The sequence below is a fragment of the Haliotis rufescens genome, unplaced genomic scaffold, assembly GCF_023055435.1.
Source record: "Haliotis rufescens isolate VD_foot unplaced genomic scaffold, xgHalRufe1.0.p SCAF_16, whole genome shotgun sequence".
In the NCBI taxonomy this organism is placed as follows: domain Eukaryota; kingdom Metazoa; phylum Mollusca; class Gastropoda; order Lepetellida; family Haliotidae; genus Haliotis; species Haliotis rufescens.
Window position 1 is genome coordinate 15,404,849 of NW_025963846.1, and position 21,239 is coordinate 15,426,087.

At 40.3% G+C, this 21,239-nt stretch overlaps 2 protein-coding genes across 2 annotated transcripts; both read right to left on the reverse strand.

Annotated features, from left to right (window-relative positions):
- Window positions 1–2,039: 2,039 nt before the first annotated feature.
- On the reverse strand, window positions 2,040–4,616 carry LOC125381006. The gene is made up of 2 exons (XM_048396916.1): window positions 4,606–4,616; window positions 2,040–2,538 (listed from the first exon to the last, which is right to left on the reverse strand). Exon 2 carries the CDS (start codon window positions 2,526–2,528, stop codon window positions 2,169–2,171), a length of 360 nt encoding a protein of 119 aa, XP_048252873.1. The 5' UTR covers window positions 2,529–2,538; window positions 4,606–4,616; the 3' UTR covers window positions 2,040–2,168.
- A 12,703-nt stretch (window positions 4,617–17,319) lies between these two features.
- LOC125381007 lies at window positions 17,320–19,986 on the reverse strand. Its single transcript, XM_048396917.1, has 2 exons — window positions 19,976–19,986; window positions 17,320–17,909 (listed from the first exon to the last, which is right to left on the reverse strand). Exon 2 carries the CDS (start codon window positions 17,897–17,899, stop codon window positions 17,540–17,542), a length of 360 nt encoding a protein of 119 aa, XP_048252874.1. The 5' UTR covers window positions 17,900–17,909; window positions 19,976–19,986; the 3' UTR covers window positions 17,320–17,539.
- Between the last annotated feature and the right edge of the window lie 1,253 nt (window positions 19,987–21,239).

The following is a 21,239-nucleotide window of genomic DNA, read 5'->3' on the forward strand; positions in this document are numbered from 1 at the left end:
AATAATTTCTTTTTTTTACATATGTCTTGCATCTAAAATTATACCCAAGAAACAGTTAAATGTGTTCAATCATACTGTATAATTCCGCATGTCCAGATGTGCTTTAAATTGCATCTGAAATATATATAATATATGGGAAAATATATGTGAACCATTGCGCAACGAGTTGAAAATTATTTTAGGTATGCCCGTTTGCGCTAAGACGGAACCCGGTCGCAAAAATTGGCCACGAGAGGGGCACGAGTCGCTATTCGGCTTGTCCCGGAATAACACGAGTTGGTCATGAATGGGACAGCGCTTACCCACTGCGTATTATTTTATTTTACTGTTTATTTTATTAAACATATACGCTTTCATATTTTGTCAAGACAAGAAATTCTTTTAGTGGTGACTATGGAGGCTATGTTCACTATTGCGGAAGCGTTGCCATGGTACCCCGCACTATTGCAGTATTATTGTGAAAGTAATTATTACATTTGTGTTGTGTTCATTGTTATTCCTGCATTCTGATTAGCTGACTTGGTCACGCGTTATTGCACTAATTTCCCAATGAATGTACAAAAATGAAGCCACGCCCACCGAAGCGGACTTCTTTCAACACTGTGACAAGTCGGTGAACCCGTTTGTCGAGGGACTTCCATTTCTGCTTATCTGTATTGTCATGCACGGGACCTTTTAGCAAAATGCATGTATATTCATCGTCAAAACCACCCTTTGACGCCGAAGAAACGAAGGGGAAGTGGAGATTAATGCAATTACATGGTGACGTGAGTGTCTGCTTGTACTGGAATATTGCCGATTGTATGCCGCAGTTTAACATGAGTTCCCCTCTAAGACACAAAATACTGACACTGAGCCGATCAGTCCTTGTTTTAGCTCCTTAATGCCGAGCGCCAGGCAATGTAACAACAAGTACCATTTTTTAACGTCTTTTGGTATGACGCGGCAGGGGATCAAACCCTGATCTTCCGCTCTCTGGGCGCATGCTCTACCACTAGACCACAGAGGCAGTCGGAAACGAATGAAAACGAAAACATGCAGGCTTTCTCGCAGTGTGTATTTCTACCCCTGAAATGTTTTTCAGTCTCGTCATTTTTGTCTGCTTTGTTTTATATAATTGGTTTTGATTAACATATTGTAGCTAACACATGTTTAGGTATTTTACGCCGCTTTTAGCAATATTCCAGCAATATCACGGGCGGGGGACACCGGAAATGGGTTTCCCATGTCGGGAATCTAACCCGGTTCTTCGGCGTGACGAGCGAACGCTTTAACCACTAGGCTACCCGACCCCCCTCATTGAGGTATGAATCGAAAAAAACTGTGCAAACTTTTGTAAGAACTTTTCTTTGCACATCGGTTTTTTCGATTTATACCACAATGAACCTCAAGGAATTCAAAGTCAATCCTTAATTTAACCCAATTTACGGCTTGATAACTATATTAATCAATGTGATAGAACGTCCATTTTCCTCCCTGTCACTCTCAAACCAAAGAGAAATAACTCTAATCGTAAGCCTTGCTGATCGACAGGGTAACACACATTGCAATCCTCTCAACAGAGATATAGTGGGTGAGTGAGTTGGGTTTAACGCCGCTTTAAAACTGTATTCCAGTTATATCGCTGTGGGAGGAAAGTGATGCAGGTCTCAGACGTTTATCACTTGGGTTAAACCCACGAGCACGGGTATGGTGCTGACAAACCTAGAAACATAATCGGGGCGAACCGGGATTCGAACCCAACAATCATAGGTTTCTGGCGTGCCCACGGGACGCAACTCTGCACATCGAATCGCGGCGCCCCAGACGACTGCCCCCCCCCCACCCCCCCCCCCCCCCCTCCCCCCCCCCCCCCTCCGTGCCCCCCGACAGAGATATTGGAGAGGAGGTGTCACTGGTGAGCAGCATCTTATTTATTACAATAACTGAAATTAACAGCACGCATATTTTGTTAGCATGTTTTATTATCACAACCGATATAAAATATGACATCTTTGGTGTATAAACATTATACAAAATATTTCAGCTTTTTGTTTGGAATTAAAAGGAAGTGTTCTTGGATTTTTCCACTCAGCATACATCGTTTCCACCGTGTCTCGGTGTCAAAGGCGGATGAGCCTGTCCCATCAAAGTGGGTAAAGCGGAAGAACCCGGAAATCCATCCCATCTCAGTGTGAAAAGCGGATGAAGGCTCCGAAAGGCGTTCCCTTGCACTTGACAGCCGGAGTGGCGAGATTGTTCCCCCAAGGGACAGTGGAACCAAAAGTGGAGCTACCACACCCAATACTCCTCAGTCTGCAGCCTCTGGTGTCACAGGTTCTGGCCTCACAGCACACGAGTGTCCCCCCATTGCCAGTGACGCTGACTGAGTAGCGGACCCGGTGACCCGGACTCCCGAAAATTGAAGTGTCCGAACTACACGTCGAGCCGAACACAAACGGAGGGGCCCAGCAACTTCCTCCATTGCCATGGGCGTAGGGCAGCACCAACAGCATGGCCATGGCTACAACGGCGAGGAGTTTTGTCATCTTTGGATATCTGTGAATATAAACACATTATGTATATGATATACGTGTCATTTCAAGTTTGGGAAAGGGAGACGAGGTGGGAGACTGTTTGTAAAAGCCCACCTCAGAGTGGACATGAGTATAACGTCAGTCTGGCATCAAGCACAACTGGAGCCGGCCAATCAGGATCACAAGCTGTTATTTTACGACAATGAAGAAAGTGAGGGGAGTGAGTGAGTTATATCACGGCGTGTCAATTTGACGTGGGAGGAAAGCCCAAAGTGATGCAGGCCTTAGACGTTTACCACTTTGGTGAATCCACGGACAAACCTGGAAAGATAATCAGGGCGAATCTGGGTTTCCAACCCACGATCATAGGTTTCTGGCACGTCTAAGGGACGCAACCCTGTACAGCGAATTGTTGCGCTTTCTAGCGACTACCTGTCGTGTTATGAATTTACATGAGAAAAGTATGACTATAAAATGGAGTGTATTTATTCCGAGACAGTATACAAACTGTTTCGAAATTCCGGAATTGTGACTGTAGAATTCGGTTTGACGTGAATATATAGCCCCCACCACCACCTCCACAAAAAAAAAATCTATTAATTAAGATATGTCAGTGGATAACTTTGATTGCTATTTTAGATTAGACTGATAGTTTAAAATTCATTAACAATTTTGCATTTACATGTACGTGCAATTCGTCTCGACATGACATAGTGGGGAGTCTGCTAGCCTGCTAACATTGTTTTAATTTGTCATTTTTCATTTTTCATTATTATAGGTGATTGCTTGATTGAATTATGAGATAAACGAGCTAAATTCAACATTTGAAACCTCACGTTGCGCGTTCGGTTCCAAGTTCAGTTTAGCGAGGTTAAATTTACAGGTAACCTAGCTCAACACTGAAAACACAGTATGTTTATCTCCATTCCACCATGACTATATACGGGGCGGTCGGGTAGCCTAGTGGTTAAAGCGTTCGCTCGTCACGCCGAAGACCCGGGTTAGATTCCCGACATGGGTACAATGTGTGAAGCCCATTTCTGGTGTCCCCCGCCCTGATATTGCTGGAATATTGCTAAAAGCGGCGTAAAACCATACTCACTCACTCACTCATGACTATATACAACGCGAACTCTTTGGTGTTAGCAAATCTATTGAGCGAAGCGGCACGGGTTGAATCTAGTGTTTTGAGTGGGTTGTCGATCAGAACACGGAATCACCGACAACAGCCATTAAACAGAATATGGCGCTCTATATCACTGTATGTGCTCAAGCAGTTTGTTTACAGCCTAATACTTCACTCGAACCTATGACAGGGACATGAAAGCATGTAGCACGGCAACGTACTAAGCTAACATGAGGGGGGCACCCTGAAGAAAACTAAGCAAGCCTTGGAAAGGTTTTGTTCTACACCACACGTGACTATTATGGCGTCTTATCGCACATTCTGATCGCACATTCAGTCGTTTTTTGAAGAGTTCAAAATAGAAAGGTCTTTGTTGTCCTCAAAACTTGAAAACATTCTCTTTGTAGATTTCTAGAAATGTAGAAATATATTGGTACACATCCTTTGAATATTGAAGTTACCGCATCTTTGCATTTTGTAGCCTACAATTGTACACATGATTATTTAGATATACTACAGAAATAACTGTAAAAGAAGTTCATGTACTAGTCTAAAAATGAAAGATTCCGCGGCGATGCCGCCTTCAAGTCGACTGTTTCAATCAGAGGTGGTTTATTGTGATTTAATACCGCAGATTGACCTATCAAAATCGAGTATTTTCCAAATTCAAGGTAACCGCCTAATTCAGCATTAGGGTGGCTAATTTGTTTCTTAATAATATTTAAAAACTGATGTACACGCATGTCATGTCACTGCGAATTACACATACACGAAGCTACAAAATGGTTTATGCAAAGAAACAATGTAAGTTGTCCTGTGTATCTGATATATCATAACTCAACGTGTTAACGAGAAAAGAATCAACATCCAGGACATGCAGTTTGCCATAGAAACATCACCAACGAGTAAGAAAGAGAAAAACCCGAGCATGTATATGGAGTTGTGAATAAACATATATCTTACCTTGTTCTTGCAAAACGTGAAGTGTTTGTGATGGTGATGCTGCACTAGGGCTATATATACCTACATCTGCAGCTAGAAATCTAGGTTACTGCGACATTTCCTTGTTTCCAAGAAACGAAGTGAAGCCCAATACGACGAATTCAGGCTCACTTGTTTACACGCCCGTTCCGTACACAGTTTCGCAGCGTCAGCAGACTCTATCAACATCCTGGTTGAGATGCTTTGTTGTCATTAAAGTGACAAGCTTCAGTATGACCTTAAGTCTCTGTACCTTTAACATATACAGTCAAGTCAAGTCAAGTCAAAGATGTTTATTGTATCAAAGGCCATCGGCCCATATACAAGTTCAGATAAATACAGTGGGTGAGAATTTACAGATTGGGAGATACAAAAAAAATTATATAAATATAACATTCATTTAACAATCAGTGATAATCATGAGGCCTGGGCTTTCTAGGGTGAGGTAATTAAAATTATGAATTTCCACTCAACATGTTATTTCGTAGTTCCATCCCATGTTTTACAAATAAAGACAGTTTAAACATTACATCGGCATCATTCGATGACAAAATAGAAACAAAAGCTATTCTACTCGTCTTAGATAAGAAACATTCTGGTATATATTTAGTACGTAATTCTGCATAATAAGGACATTCAAAGGTAAAATGTATTTCGTCTTCTATTGCAGAGTTACAGAATGGACAAATTCTTTGTATTCTTTCAAGTGATATATTCCGTCCATAGTTAATCATAAGTTTTGACAAGCCAAGTCTGTATTTAATATATCCATTTCTTAGGTGACTATTTGTTAAAACTGATAGATATTTTTCTGGCTCTAATAGAGTCTTAAATGTTCTGTACAAATCATAACGTGAACTATTTTCCAAGTTGCATTGCCACCCTTGATAGAACATATTTATTGCTATTTTACGAAAATCATTTAGAAATAAATGTTGATCACCAACAGATTGGTTAAGCCATATATACCCATATCCATGTGAGAATAATAGTGTCCTAATATGCGATACCCATGTAACTTTACCGATACTATCTAAATGAAAGAGCATGTTATAAGCTTTTTTCGGAAGCCGATGTTCTGGCATACGGATGATATTAAACCAATATTTTAAACACTTTATTTGTGAATTAATGTAAAGTGGGTATCTTCCACATTCTCCATATATCATATTATTTGGTGTTGCTATTCCAACGCGAAGAAACTTTTTACATGCCAGTAGGTGAATTCTTTCTAAACATTCATATCTTCGGTAACCCCACACTTCAGATCCATACAATAAAATTGGCTGTATTTGAGTATCAAATAATTTGAAAAATACTTTTGGAGTAATAACTCCAAGTTTATGTGAAACAGACATTATATTAAGTGAAGCTCGTTTCCCTCGCAGTGATAAGTCAGATACACATTTGTTCATATTTAGTGTTGAATTAAACATTATGCCGAGATACTTATAACCATTAACTACATTAATTTGTTGTCCATTTAAGTACCATCTTTCCCTAAAATTTAAAGGACCCCCTTTTCTGAATACTATAATTTGTGTCTTATCTAAATTTACAGATAAATTCCATTCCTTAGTATATTTATCTAATACATTCAACTGATTCTGTAGACCAATAACAGTGTCAGATAGTAAAATAACATCATCGGCAAAAGGAGCATAAGAAGTTCAAGGATGTCAGGATACATCTGTATGCCATGCTTGCCGTTACTTGAGATTTCATAATATAATTCGCTTATGAAAAACGAAAATAACAGAGGACTCAGTATACATCCCTGACGTAAACCAGATGGGCAATCGATAAAATCAGTAACACCATAATCACTACGTACACATGACTTGATATTTGAATACATTGATTGTAGTATATTAAACATCTTCCCTTGTAGTCCAGCTTTTCTTAAACAACACCATAATTTATAACGATCAACTGTATCAAATGCCTTTTTAAAATCAATAAAAGCAACGTAAACCTTGTGTTTACGACGTGTTAGACATTTTTGAATTGCAGCATATAATGTAAAAATATGATCTATGGTTGAATAATTTTTTCTAAAACCAGCTTGAACTTCCGGTATCTTATCTCTCATATTCGCCCAGTTAGTAAGCCTGTTATTCAAAACAGAGGTAAAATTTTTCCCCAGAACACTCATTAATGAGATCCCCCTGTAGTTGTCAGGGTTTCTCGGATCGCCTTTTTTATGTAGAGGGACTATTTCTGAACAAGACCAACTGTTTGGAAATATTTGATTATCAAAGAGTTTGTTGAAACATTTATGAAGAAATGGCATAATATCTAATTGGGAACATTTAAGCATTTCTATCAGCACTTGATCGGGCCCGGCGGATTTTCCTTTTTTTAACTTATTTATTGATGATGTAATTTCATGTTCAGTTATCGTAGAATTTAGTATGAATGCATCAATATCTGTAAACTGATTAGGACTGAGTTCATTTTCATCATCTAAGTGAGGAGAAAAAACATTGTCATTTGCAAAAACCTCTCTAAAATGGCACAGCCATTCTGCTTTCGTTATATGATTCTTATCTGTTTCCAAAAGCTAGATTGACTATTTATGCTTCTATGCAATCTTTCAGCTGATTTCTTACGTGAAATGGATTTAAATTTTCTGCAACAAAATTTATAATGATTTCTTTGTCTACAGTACACAATTCTGTTAGCGACTGTTCTTTGTGTTCTAAATCTCCTAAGTGCCCTACGTGTTTCTCGTTTCGCTTGTCTACATTCTAGACTTAGTGGTTTGTGATTTGCAAATTGTGGATTATGTCGTATTGTCTTTTTCATGCAGCTAGCAGAGTCTAATACAATGTCGACAAAGTGGCTAATTGCGTTTTCAATAGCATTATCAATTTCTTTAAGGACCATTTCTTTGTTTTCAGTAAAATTATATCTCAGGTTATCAAGAAACAAACTGGAGTAATGATCATTCCATACAATTTTCTCTGATGCTTGTGGATCCATACATGAATCATTGTTGCACCTCTTACCCATATTTGGAAATCTACACATCAATTCTAATGGAAAGTGATCAGAATCAGATCGATCACCGACAGTGAACATATTGATAAACTGAAAAAAATCTGGTGAACTTATAAAATAATCGTTCACACTAGATCCATGTTGGCTACAATAAGTAAATTCCCCATTAGTATCACCATATACACGTCCATTTACGATGTAAAGTTTAAAAACATAGCATAAATCCAACAACATTTGACCAAATCTATTTACAACTGTATCCTGTGAAGTACGATCCTCAACAGGGTCATCCTCCTCCTCAGGGAAAGGGGAGGTATGATTGAAGCTATCATCATTATTGCTAATATCAGGGTTATTTCTCTCACCTGTTCTCGCGTTCATATCTCCACAGATTAAATTGTATGAATTTGAAAACATTTCATCATTATCTATTAAGAATTCTTCTACTTTTACAATGTTACTATTGGTGTTTACATGATTATAATAAGGAGACCCCATTGGAGGGATATAGGTACATAACAAATTCACATTTTTGTCAATTCTAAATAAATCTTTAGATAACGAGAGACCAATTATGTTGTCTCTATCTGCTTGTATAACATTACAGAAACTACTCAGTGATTGACGTACACACAGACAAATACCACCTGATAAACGTCCATAGTTGGATAACTTAACTGCAGGACAGTAAAAAGTATCATATCCATGTAGCCAATGTTTTCCTGGAATATTTACAACAAATGTCTCAACAAGGCACACAATATCAAATTTACTGATGTAAGTTAAAAAGTCAACATCATTTATTTTGCTGAGAAGACCACCAATATTCCAACACACAAAGGAGAACGCGTCTCTGTTGACATCAGTAACACTGTGAGCGCGAGTATCACCGGTGTGCACATCAGAGGTTCCTTGTCAAATCCCATACATTTGTATACTAATCGTCTATTAACATATTTCCGTCACATGATTTCTTGTTTGTGGCATTAATGTGTGTGCGTCAGTGTGGTGGAGCTAAAGACGTATTCCCGTATTCTGTTTCACAATGCAGGTACATGTTGAGTGGCTGCTGTAAAACAGCTTTGGTTATGTACCATTGCGTTATCTTTTCGTTAATATTTTGTTGCATGCTTCTTTGTCACAGCAACAATATAAATCGCTGTCCCTTCCCACCCCCTCTAATTTGGTATTAGCTTCAAAATATGCAGTACCTTTTTATTTAAAATTAATGACATAATACATCAATAGGATTGGATAAAGCTCAACGACATCTAGTAGTGTCCACACTTATCGCGTGATGAAGGGCGGTGGGGTAGCCGAGTGGTTAAAGCGTTCGCTCGTCACGCCGAAGACCCGGGTACGATTCCCAAATGGATACAATGTGAGAAGCCCATTTCTGGTGTCGACCGCCATGATATTGCAGGAATATTGTAAGAAGCGGCGTAAAACCATACTCACTCACTATCCCGAGATGATACACTGCTTGGCTTGTGACCCCCGAGAAAACGTGTGGCTATGCATTATTTCAGTAGTAATAAATAAAGCGATATTGTGCTTCATATTTTTGTTAATTCGTTTGCAATGTACAGGGACATAATATAATTATATACTGAAATATAAAATTTTCTATAGATGTTTTATGCTTCACAAAATCACTGAGGTAAACATTTGTTTTGGGTACAAAATCACATACACCCCCATGAGTTCCCCTCGGCACATTGTTATTATCAGCTGGTGGTGAGGTTTTTTTGCTGTTTGGATGACATGGGTCAGCATGTTGAAAATAACAACCACTTCTTTGTCTGACCCAATGCTGATTAGGTCTTTCCTGCGTAGCTGGACATGTACAAGCAAACAAACAAACTAACAAACAAAAAGCGTGGGCTGTATGACCTGCCGGATTGTGTGGGATCGTGCCCCGACTTCTCGAATCGTTACTCATGCTGTCAATCACTTGTTTGCCTGGATCGATTATATTTGTTTTTTGTATAACGCTGGACCGTTCAGCTATAAGGCGGCGTTCTGTAAATAATCGAGTCTGGACCAGACAATACAGTGATTCATAAGCATCGATCTACGCAACTGAGCTATACTATGACATGCATCAACCAAGTCAGCGAGCCTGACCACCCGATCCCCTTAGTCACCTCAAACCGCATGGGATGCTGAAGGCCAATTCTAACCCGGGGATGGCTCGATTATAGGATACAGCTGTAAAAATGCCGCTTAACACCTCCCTCACGTTGTGTTGCCATTCCACCCAACGTAAACACATTATTCTGAACAATGACGTATGCCTATTGACTGCTGGTTTTCAAAGTTGTGTTACAAAGTCAACTGTGTCAATTATTTGGAATGTTATCTAAAGAATTTTAAAAATTCTATGAAACTTGTTTTTGTTATTCTAGGAATTATCACAGGATATGTTATGTTATAATCATTGCCTCCGAATTTTCATCTCTTGTTTGACGTACGTCGACAATGAAACTTGATCTTGCACTAATCTTGCACACATTGGTAAACATGTTTATGGCTCTTGTTCCGACCTAGTTTTCTGACGTCCTCGGCAAAAACCAAGAGCATTGCTAGTACTTAAGGTTTTAACGTCCACTTCCGATTTTGAGTGAGTGTGAGTGAGTGAGTTTGGTTTAACGCCGCTTTTAACAGTATTCCAGTTATATCGCGGTGTGTCAGCTTAATGTGGGAGGAAAGCCCCAAGTGATGCAGGTCTCAGACGTTTACCACTTCGGTTAAACCCACGAGCACGGGCATGGTGCTGAAAAAATCTAGAAACATAATCGGGTCGAACCGGGATTCGAACCCACAATCATGGGTTTCTGGCGTGCCCAAGGGACACAACTCCGCACAGCGAATCGCTGTGCCTTAGACGACTGGGTCACCCGTACTCTCCGATTTCGAAAATTTATATTTCGGGGAGGAGGTCAGGTGGGGCTGATTTGATAATAAATAAGGCAATAAGGCAATAGTGTTACACCTGACCCAAAATATAAACTGTTGGGGCTGAGTGTATTGATGAAGAAATAGATTTATGTTAAGTTGTATATATTGAGATAAAAAAGGGGGAGTAAACAGACAAATAAACAAAACCACTAAATACAAACTATGCCAAAAAAACAGAATAGATTGTAGAATTATTATCAGTTAAGGTATTATTGAAATAATATACCTATAAATAAAGAAAAAGAGGAGAGAAAGTATCATTGCCTTAGTTGAGAAATTGGCGGGGTGAGGCGGATGTTGGTGGGGGTATAAACAATAACACAGCGAAGTGGGTCGGCTTACTGGGACTTTGGATGGGCACATCTGTCGCTGAGTAGCATCTCTCTTCGCTTTATGATGTTGGCGGCTTGTGTGAGTGTAGCGTGGTTGTCAGCGGAGTAATCGTGGAAAGGTGGCTTAGTTAACTCTCTGGGTCCAGTTCTACTAAGCGATCTTAGCTCTCCGATTATTATAAGCCTGTGTTAAAGTATGGGATTGTCTCAGCGCTAAGATCGCTTTGTGGGGTGAGTGAGTGTGTATGGTTTTACGCCGCTTTTAGCAATATTCCAGCAATATCACGGCGGGGGACACTAGAAATGGGCTTCAAACATGGGACATGACGAGCGAACGCTTTAACCACTAGGCTACCCGACCGCCCCTCGCTTTGTGGAACGGGGACTTGGAAGCCGATGTATATTGTTGATGCACGTTTTTGTAAGTTCTGATCATGAGTTAGTGAGTTGGGTTTAACGCCGCTTTTAACAGTATTCCAGTTATATCATGGCGTGTCAGTTTAATGTAGGAGGAAAGCCCGAAGTGATACAGGTTTCCGGCGTTTACCACTTCCATGAAACCCACGACCACGGATGTGGTGCTGACAAACCTAGAAACATAATGTAAGAGTTAAAGTTGTTATACACTATCAGAGCCTAGAAGTTCAGGCTCAATAGTGCCTTTAACAGGACATCATGAGAGCGAATCAGCATAGCGTGGGGGGAAAGCCCGAAGTAATGTAGCTCGCGATAGTCCTTTTGGTACTTCGAGGCAACCCATAACTGCAGGTCTGGTGCTAACGGACAATGGGTCAATATTCCAGCTATATGACGGCGGTCTGTAAATAATCGAGTCTGGACCAAACAATCCAGTGATTGATATCATGAGCATCGATCCACGCATTTGGGATACAATGACCTGCATCACCACCTGACAAACCGAACCCGTTAGTCGCCTCTTACGACAAGCATAGTCGCCTTTTACGGACAGCATTTGTTGCTGAAGACCTTTTCTATCCCGGGGGGCGACTCTGGGATTCTGGCGGGTCAGCTTGTACAGTGAGTGGGGACGTCATACACCACTGATGGACTATTATCTGGAGACAAATGCAGGATTCTTTGAGCAACAAGTTCTGTCCATGCTTGCATATTATTTTAGGAACTGGAAATAAACACATGTTTGGTATGAGTCTTCTATAAAATATATCAGGTATCGTTGTTTATTGCACGTATGACTAAACATTTACACAGCTTTTCCACTGGACGAGAGGTCTGTCACGTGGCCGTGAATCTGATGCTCATCAGCGCACGAACGATACAGTTGACGCTCAAACGTTTTCCACGAGACTGAGGGCCAAACTGAATGAACGTCGGAGCTTCATGTGACCCAAAGATCAGAAACAACGCTTCTGTAATTATTCGTGCAAGGGATGCTAGGGAATCCCCAGGGGTTCCCCACAGGGATGTGTAAGGGATTTTTCAAGAATACAATCTCTATAAAACATATGAACGTCAAATGTGTCCTTCATACACTTATGAAATTCAGTTTCGCGGTCGTGTGACCGACCTCTTGTTTGATGGAAAAGTCGTATATCGTCAAGGCTTACTTTAAAAAAGTATATATATTTCAATAAACTCACACAAAGTGAATGTCATTTCCTAAATAGATAAAGTATATTTTAGTTTTAGAAATTTCACTGGCTGACGCGGAAAAAAATCTTTGTGTTTATGACTCTATGAAGCATAAAAAACATTAAGGAACACCCTCCCACACTTATTCGTCAAATAACTTTGCACACCACAAAGCCTAATCCGTAAGTGTAAGTTCTGGATGTGGTGAGAACAGGCCATCAAACCCGACTCCCTAGCCCCACCCATGCTTTTCTGTTCAGACGAATGTGTAACTCCTACCATTACAAGTATATCAATTAACATTATGTTAAATGTTCCCAGACAAAGGTCGGAATAGGTCTGTTCGTTTCACCATGCCAGCATCAATGAAACAAGTTTGCCAGGGTGGGACATTTGTCACATACGCGTCACGCTAGGTAACCGAAAACTTCTACATTAGGATTGTTTTATTCGTTTACAGGGGGACACTAATTTCGATGTTTATCTGGCAGGCATATATTGTATTTCCACATTAAGTTTTTCAGATTCTGACAATGCACAGATGAAACCAACTGACGAGTTGTTTGTATTTTCTGTATGTTTCTGTGTATAAATACGGCACATTCACGCACGAGATTAATATTTTCAACCGGTATGCTGAACTTCAAACAATGTGGATTGACTGCGTGTTTTACAGGTTTATCTGGCTGTGTGTAGTGGAATAATGCATATACGTCAATATGATATTGTTTACAGCTGGAAATCTTTACATAAATAAAAATAAGATTTGATATTAAAATGAAATATCTAGACATGAGTTGCATAAAGTTTAAATCAAAACAGTTAAGGACAAGCTACTGGTCTCCGTATCTCGGTAGGGGCGGTCGGGTAGCCTAGTGGTTAAAGCGTTCGCTCGTCACGCCGAAGACCCGGGTTCGATTCCCGATATGGGTACAATGTGTGAAGCCCATTTATGGTGTCCCCCGCCGAGATATTGCTCGAATATTGCTAAAAGCGGCGTGAAATCAAAATCACTCACTCACCCCGTATCTTGGTAAGGGAATTTTTGTTATAATGATTACATATTGTTAGAAGATGCAAAAAGAGCTGCTTCGGGATCCTAGAATTAACAGGCATGTTTTTAAAAATTTCATAACATTTTTTGCAAAAAAATTATTCACTTATTGAAATTGCACTTTTTCCTATCAGTATCGTTTGTATAAGAAGTATTTTGTTAGTAAATTGAAAAAAGGAAAAATCATCTTGATGATCACTTAAATACATTGTATAAAAATTAAATACTCACAATTCCATTAACGCCAAGAATCCAAGTTCCAAAACAAATGAACGCTGTGCTTGCAGTACTACCCTTCATGGCTGTGCTGCATCAACACAACGCCAGTATTATATAAAGATCAGGAGCGACGAGATCGACTCTGTCTGCAAGCACCCGGTGACAGCTGGTGAATAGTTTTTTACAAGGAACATGTGGCAGTGTACGTGTGTGTTACGATCTGCCTCGTTGATAACTTACAGACTGTCTATATTATACGTACCTATTACACAGTACAGCATCCAGTTACCGGCCACACGCTGTCCATTCCGTGTATCTGTCCCTGATTCATGACAAGATACAACACGTGTGAGGGTATCCTACTTTCATGAACTGTTGCGATAGTAACCTGTTCCCCGAATACACGCTCAGCTCGTATTGTGATGCGTTGTGCATGTACGTACATCTTTCGTTACATGGGGTGTTGTGTTGATCGTGATTACACTCGGTGGTAGATAACAGGACAAGGACATGAATTGTACACCGCAAACAGCTGCCGAGTTGCTGATTTTGGTGTCGTGGTTAGTTGACTGGAGGATGATAATCGGTTTCTGATCGATAAAAGTTTAACATAGAGGGTAAACAATAATTTTGGCGTCAAAGTCAAAACTGGTAAAACTTATATATATGGATCGATGAAAATCGGTGATGACACCAGGTGTTCTCGAAAAGGGTAAGCATGTCCTGTTCGACGGGTAGCACCGTCACTCACACAATTTGCATAAAAAGTATGTGTTTGTGTTGTTTGACGCCGCACCGCAGTACTCCTGCCATGCCACGGCCTGTAAACACTCGTGTTTTGACCAGACAATCAAGTGATCATGAACCAGACATTCTATCATTTCTAGAAGGATACATATCCTGGACATGGTGTCATGTTTTACTTATCGGCAGTAACAAGGCAGGAACAAGGCAGGAACAAGGCAGGAACAAGGTATAAATGAGATTTTGTCGTGCTACAACTACCAAGACATTCAGCTGATATAATAAAATCAACAACCCAGACAGTGATAAACCAACTACCATCAACTCGAACAGCTTTTGTTTTGTTAAATATCTCGGAATCTATACATCAGAAAAAGGTAAAACATTGATAGAAATCCTAAAATAGCCTAAAATTGACACACAATTGCTCAAATATGAAGTAATGATGTTGTTTTTACTCTATAGCGCAAGATAACCCCCAAAGTAAAGAAAGAAATATTGAACTTGTTATTGAGTGTCGGGAGCCCTTGCGTGCAAGATATAAGTAAGAGTTAGTTCAAGTTATAATGTAAAGGGTAAAAAAACTTGCCTAAACCATGCTCCATGTGCTCGGGCGAAATCACGTTTTACTGTCCAGCGAGAAAACGGTAGTTGCTACCTAACAACATCCGGTTTGGCATGGACAGCGCCAGTCGTGACCACTCGCCCCTTTCCGTAACCTGCAAGAAGACTCGTCCCCCTATCGATGAATGTTATGTGCGAAAATACGACAAACCAATCAGAATGCGCGTATGATTTCAAGTTCTTCGTCAAAGAATCCCTCAGAAATAATTTCTTTTTTTTACATATGTCTTGCATCTAAAATTATACCCAAGAAACAGTTAAATGTGTTCAATCATACTGTATAATTCCGCATGTCCAGATGTGCTTTAAATTGCATCTGAAATATATATAATATATGGGAAAATATATGTGAACCATTGCGCAACGAGTTGAAAATTATTTTAGGTATGCCCGTTTGCGCTAAGACGGAACCCGGTCGCAAAAATTGGCCACGAGAGGGGCACGAGTCGCTATTCGGCTTGTCCCGGAATAACACGAGTTGGTCATGAATGGGACAGCGCTTACCCACTGCGTATTATTTTATTTTACTGTTTATTTTATTAAACATATACGCTTTCATATTTTGTCAAGACAAGAAATTCTTTTAGTGGTGACTATGGAGGCTATGTTCACTATTGCGGAAGCGTTGCCATGGTACCCCGCACTATTGCAGTATTATTGTGAAAGTAATTATTACATTTGTGTTGTGTTCATTGTTATTCCTGCATTCTGATTAGCTGACTTGGTCACGCGTTATTGCACTAATTTCCCAATGAATGTACAAAAATGAAGCCACGCCCACCGAAGCGGACTTCTTTCAACACTGTGACAAGTCGGTGAACCCGTTTGTCGAGGGACTTCCATTTCTGCTTATCTGTATTGTCATGCACGGGACCTTTTAGCAAAATGCATGTATATTCATCGTCAAAACCACCCTTTGACGCCGAAGAAACGAAGGGGAAGTGGAGATTAATGCAATTACATGGTGACGTGAGTGTCTGCTTGTACTGGAATATTGCCGATTGTATGCCGCAGTTTAACATGAGTTCCCCTCTAAGACACAAAATACTGACACTGAGCCGATCAGTCCTTGTTTTAGCTCCTTAATGCCGAGCGCCAGGCAATGTAACAACAAGTACCATTTTTTAACGTCTTTTGGTATGACGCGGCAGGGGATCAAACCCTGATCTTCCGCTCTCTGGGCGCATGCTCTACCACTAGACCACAGAGGCAGTCGGAAACGAATGAAAACGAAAACATGCAGGCTTTCTCGCAGTGTGTATTTCTACCCCTGAAATGTTTTTCAGTCTCGTCATTTTTGTCTGCTTTGTTTTATATAATTGGTTTTGATTAACATATTGTAGCTAACACATGTTTAGGGTGAGTGAGAACGGTTTTACGCCGCTTTTAGCAATATTCCAGCAATATCACGGCGGGGGACACCGGAAATGGGTTTCCCATGTCGGGAATCTAACCCGGTTCTTCGGCGTGACGAGCGAACGCTTTAACCACTAGGCTACCCGACCCCCCTCATTGAGGTATGAATCGAAAAAACTGTGCAAACTTTTGTAAGAACTTTTCTTTGCACATCGGTTTTTCGATTTATACCACAATGAACCTCAAGGAATTCAAAGTCAATCCTTAATTTAACCCAATTTACGGCTTGATAACTATATTAATCAATGTGATAGAACGTCCATTTTCCTCCCTGTCACTTCTCAAACCAAAGAGAAATAACTCTAATCGTAAGCCTTGCTGATCGACAGGGTAACACACATTGCAATCCTCTCAACAGAGATATAGTGGGTGAGTGAGTTGGGTTTAACGCCGCTTTAAACTGTATTCCAGTTATATCGCTGTGGGAGGAAAGTGATGCAGGTCTCAGACGTTTATCACTTGGGTTAAACCCACGAGCACGGGTATGGTGCTGACAAACCTAGAAACATAATCGGGGCGAACCGGGATTCGAACCCACAATCATAGGTTTCTAGCGTGCCCACGGGACGCAACTCTGCACATCGAATCGCGGCGCCCCAGACGACTGCCCCCCCCCCCCCCCCCCCCCCCTCCCCCCCCCCTCCGTGCCCCCCGACAGAGATATTGGAGAGGAGGTGTCACTGGTGAGCAGCATCTTATTTATTACAATAACTGAAATTAACAGCACGCATATTTTGTTAGCATGTTTTATTATCACAACCGATATAAAATATGACATCTTTGGTGTATAACATTATACAAAATATTTCAGCTTTTTGTTTGGATTAAAAGGAAGTGTTCTTGGATTTTTCCACTCAGCATACATCGTTTCCACCGTGTCTCGGTGTCAAAGGCGGATGAGCCTGTCCCATCAAAGTGGGTAAAGCGGAAGAACCCGGAAATCCATCCCATCTCAGTGTGAAAAGCGGATGAAGGCTCCGAAAGGCGTTCCCTTGCACTTGACAGCCGGAGTGGCGAGATTGTTCCCCCAAGGGACAGTGGAACCAAAAGTGGAGCTACCACACCCAATACTCCTCAGTCTGCAGCCTCTGGTGTCACAGGTTCTGGCCTCACAGCACACGAGTGTCCCCCCATTGCCAGTGACGCTGACTGAGTAGCGGACCCGGTGACCCGGACTCCCGAAAATTGAAGTGTCCGAACTACACGTCGAGCCGAACACAAACGGAGGGGCCCAGCAACTTCCTCCATTGCCATGGGCGTAGGGCAGCACCAACAGCATGGCCATGGCTACAACGGCGAGGAGTTTTGTCATCTTTGGATATCTGTGAATATAAACACATTATGTATATGATATACGTGTCATTTCAAGTTTGGGAAAGGGAGACGAGGTGGGAGACTGTTTGTAAAAGCCCACCTCAGAGTGGACATGAGTATAACGTCAGTCTGGCATCAAGCACAACTGGAGCCGGCCAATCAGGATCACAAGCTGTTATTTTACGACAATGAAGAAAGTGAGGGGAGTGAGTGAGTTATATCACGGCGTGTCAATTTGACGTGGGAGGAAAGCCCAAAGTGATGCAGGCCTTAGACGTTTACCACTTTGGTGAATCCACGGACAAACCTGGAAAGATAATCAGGGCGAATCTGGGTTTCCAACCCACGATCATAGGTTTCTGGCACGTCTAAGGGACGCAACCCTGTACAGCGAATTGTTGCGCTTTCTAGCGACTACCTGTCGTGTTATGAATTTACATGAGAAAAGTATGACTATAAAATGGAGTGTATTTATTCCGAGACAGTATACAAACTGTTTCGAAATTCCGGAATTGTGACTGTAGAATTCGGTTTGACGTGAATATATAGCCCCCACCACCACCTCCACAAAAAAAAAATCTATTAATTAAGATATGTCAGTGGATAACTTTGATTGCTATTTTAGATTAGACTGATAGTTTAAAATTCATTAACAATTTTGCATTTACATGTACGTGCAATTCGTCTCGACATGACATAGTGGGGAGTCTGCTAGCCTGCTAACATTGTTTTAATTTGTCATTTTTCATTTTTCATTATTATAGGTGATTGCTTGATTGAATTATGAGATAAACGAGCTAAATTCAACATTTGAAACCTCACGTTGCGCGTTCGGTTCCAAGTTCAGTTTAGCGAGGTTAAATTTACAGGTAACCTAGCTCAACACTGAAAACACAGTATGTTTATCTCCATTCCACCATGACTATATACGGGGCGGTCGGGTAGCCTAGTGGTTAAAGCGTTCGCTCGTCACGCCGAAGACCCGGGTTAGATTCCCGACATGGGTACAATGTGTGAAGCCCATTTCTGGTGTCCCCCGCCCTGATATTGCTGGAATATTGCTAAAAGCGGCGTAAAACCATACTCACTCACTCACTCATGACTATATACAACGCGAACTCTTTGGTGTTAGCAAATCTATTGAGCGAAGCGGCACGGGTTGAATCTAGTGTTTTGAGTGGGTTGTCGATCAGAACACGGAATCACCGACAACAGCCATTAAACAGAATATGGCGCTCTATATCACTGTATGTGCTCAAGCAGTTTGTTTACAGCCTAATACTTCACTCGAACCTATGACAGGGACATGAAAGCATGTAGCACGGCAACGTACTAAGCTAACATGAGGGGGGCACCCTGAAGAAAACTAAGCAAGCCTTGGAAAGGTTTTGTTCTACACCACACGTGACTATTATGGCGTCTTATCGCACATTCTGATCGCACATTCAGTCGTTTTTTGAAGAGTTCAAAATAGAAAGGTCTTTGTTGTCCTCAAAACTTGAAAACATTCTCTTTGTAGATTTCTAGAAATGTAGAAATATATTGGTACACATCCTTTGAATATTGAAGTTACCGCATCTTTGCATTTTGTAGCCTACAATTGTACACATGATTATTTAGATATACTACAGAAATAACTGTAAAAGAAGTTCATGTACTAGTCTAAAAATGAAAGCTTCCGCGGCGATGCGGCCTTCAAATCGACTGTTTCAATCAGAGGTGGTTTATTGTGATTTAATACCGCAGATTGACCTATCAAAATCGAGTATTTTCCAAATTCAAGGTAACCGCCTAATTCAGCATTAGGGTGGCTAATTTGTTTCTTAATAATATTTAAATCTGATGTACACGCATGTCATGTCACTGCGAATTACACATACACGAAGCTACAAAATGGTTTATGCAAAGAAACAATGTAAGTTGTCCTGTGTATCTGATATATCATAACTCAACGTGTTAACGAGAAAAGAATCAACATCCAGGACATGCAGTTTGCCATAGAAACATCACCAACGAGTAAGAAAGAGAAAAACCCGAGCATGTATATGGAGTTGTGAATAAACATATATCTTACCTTGTTCTTGCAAAACGTGAAGTGTTTGTGATGGTGATGCTGCACTAGGGCTATATATACCTACATCTGCAGCTAGAAATCTAGGTTACTGCGACATTTCCTTGTTTCCAAGAAACGAAGTGAAGCCCAATACGACGAATTCAGGCTCACTTGTTTACACGCCCGTTCCGTACACAGTTTCGCAGCGTCAGCAGACTCTATCAACATCCTGGTTGAGATGCTTTGTTGTCATTAAAGTGACAAGCTTCAGTATGACCTTAAGTCTCTGTACCTTTAACATATACAGTCAAGTCAAGTCAAGTCAAAGATGTTTATTGTATCAAAGGCCATCGGCCCATATACAAGTTCAGATAAATACAGTGGGTGAGAATTTACAGATTGGGAGATACAACAAAAATTATATAAATATAACATTCATTTAACAATCGGTGATAATCATGAGGGCTTTCTAGGGTGAGGTAATTAAAATTATGAATTTCCACTCAACATGTTATTTCGTAGTTCCATCCCATGTTTTACAAATAAAGACAGTTTAAACATTACATCGGCATCATTCGATGACAAAATAGAAACAAAAGCTATTCTACTCGTCTTAGATAAGAAACATTCTGGTATATATTTAGTACGTAATTCTGCATAATAAGGACATTCAAAGGTAAAATGTATTTCGTCTTCTATTGCAGAGTTACAGAATGGACAAATTCTTTGTATTCTTTCAAGTGATATATTCCGTCCATAGTTAATCATAAGTTTTGACAAGCCAAGTCTGTATTTAATATATCCATTTCTTAGGTGACTATTTGTTAAAACTGATAGATATTTTTCTGGCTCTAATAGAGTCTTAAATGTTCTGTACAAATCATAACGTGAACTATTTTCCAAGTTGCATTGCCACCCTTGATAGAACATATTTATTGCTATTTTACGAAAATCATTTAGAAATAAATGTTGATCACCAACAGATTGGTTAAGCCATATATACCCATATCCATGTGAGAATAATAGTGTCCTAATATGCGATACCCATGTAACTTTACCGATACTATCTAAATGAAAGAGCATGTTATAAGCTTTTTTCGGAAGCCGATGTTCTGGCATACGGATGATATTAAACCAATATTTTAAACACTTTATTTGTGAATTAATGTAAAGTGGGTATCTTCCACATTCTCCATATATCATATTATTTGGTGTTGCTATTCCAACGCGAAGAAACTTTTTACATGCCAGTAGGTGAATTCTTTCTAAACATTCATATCTTCGG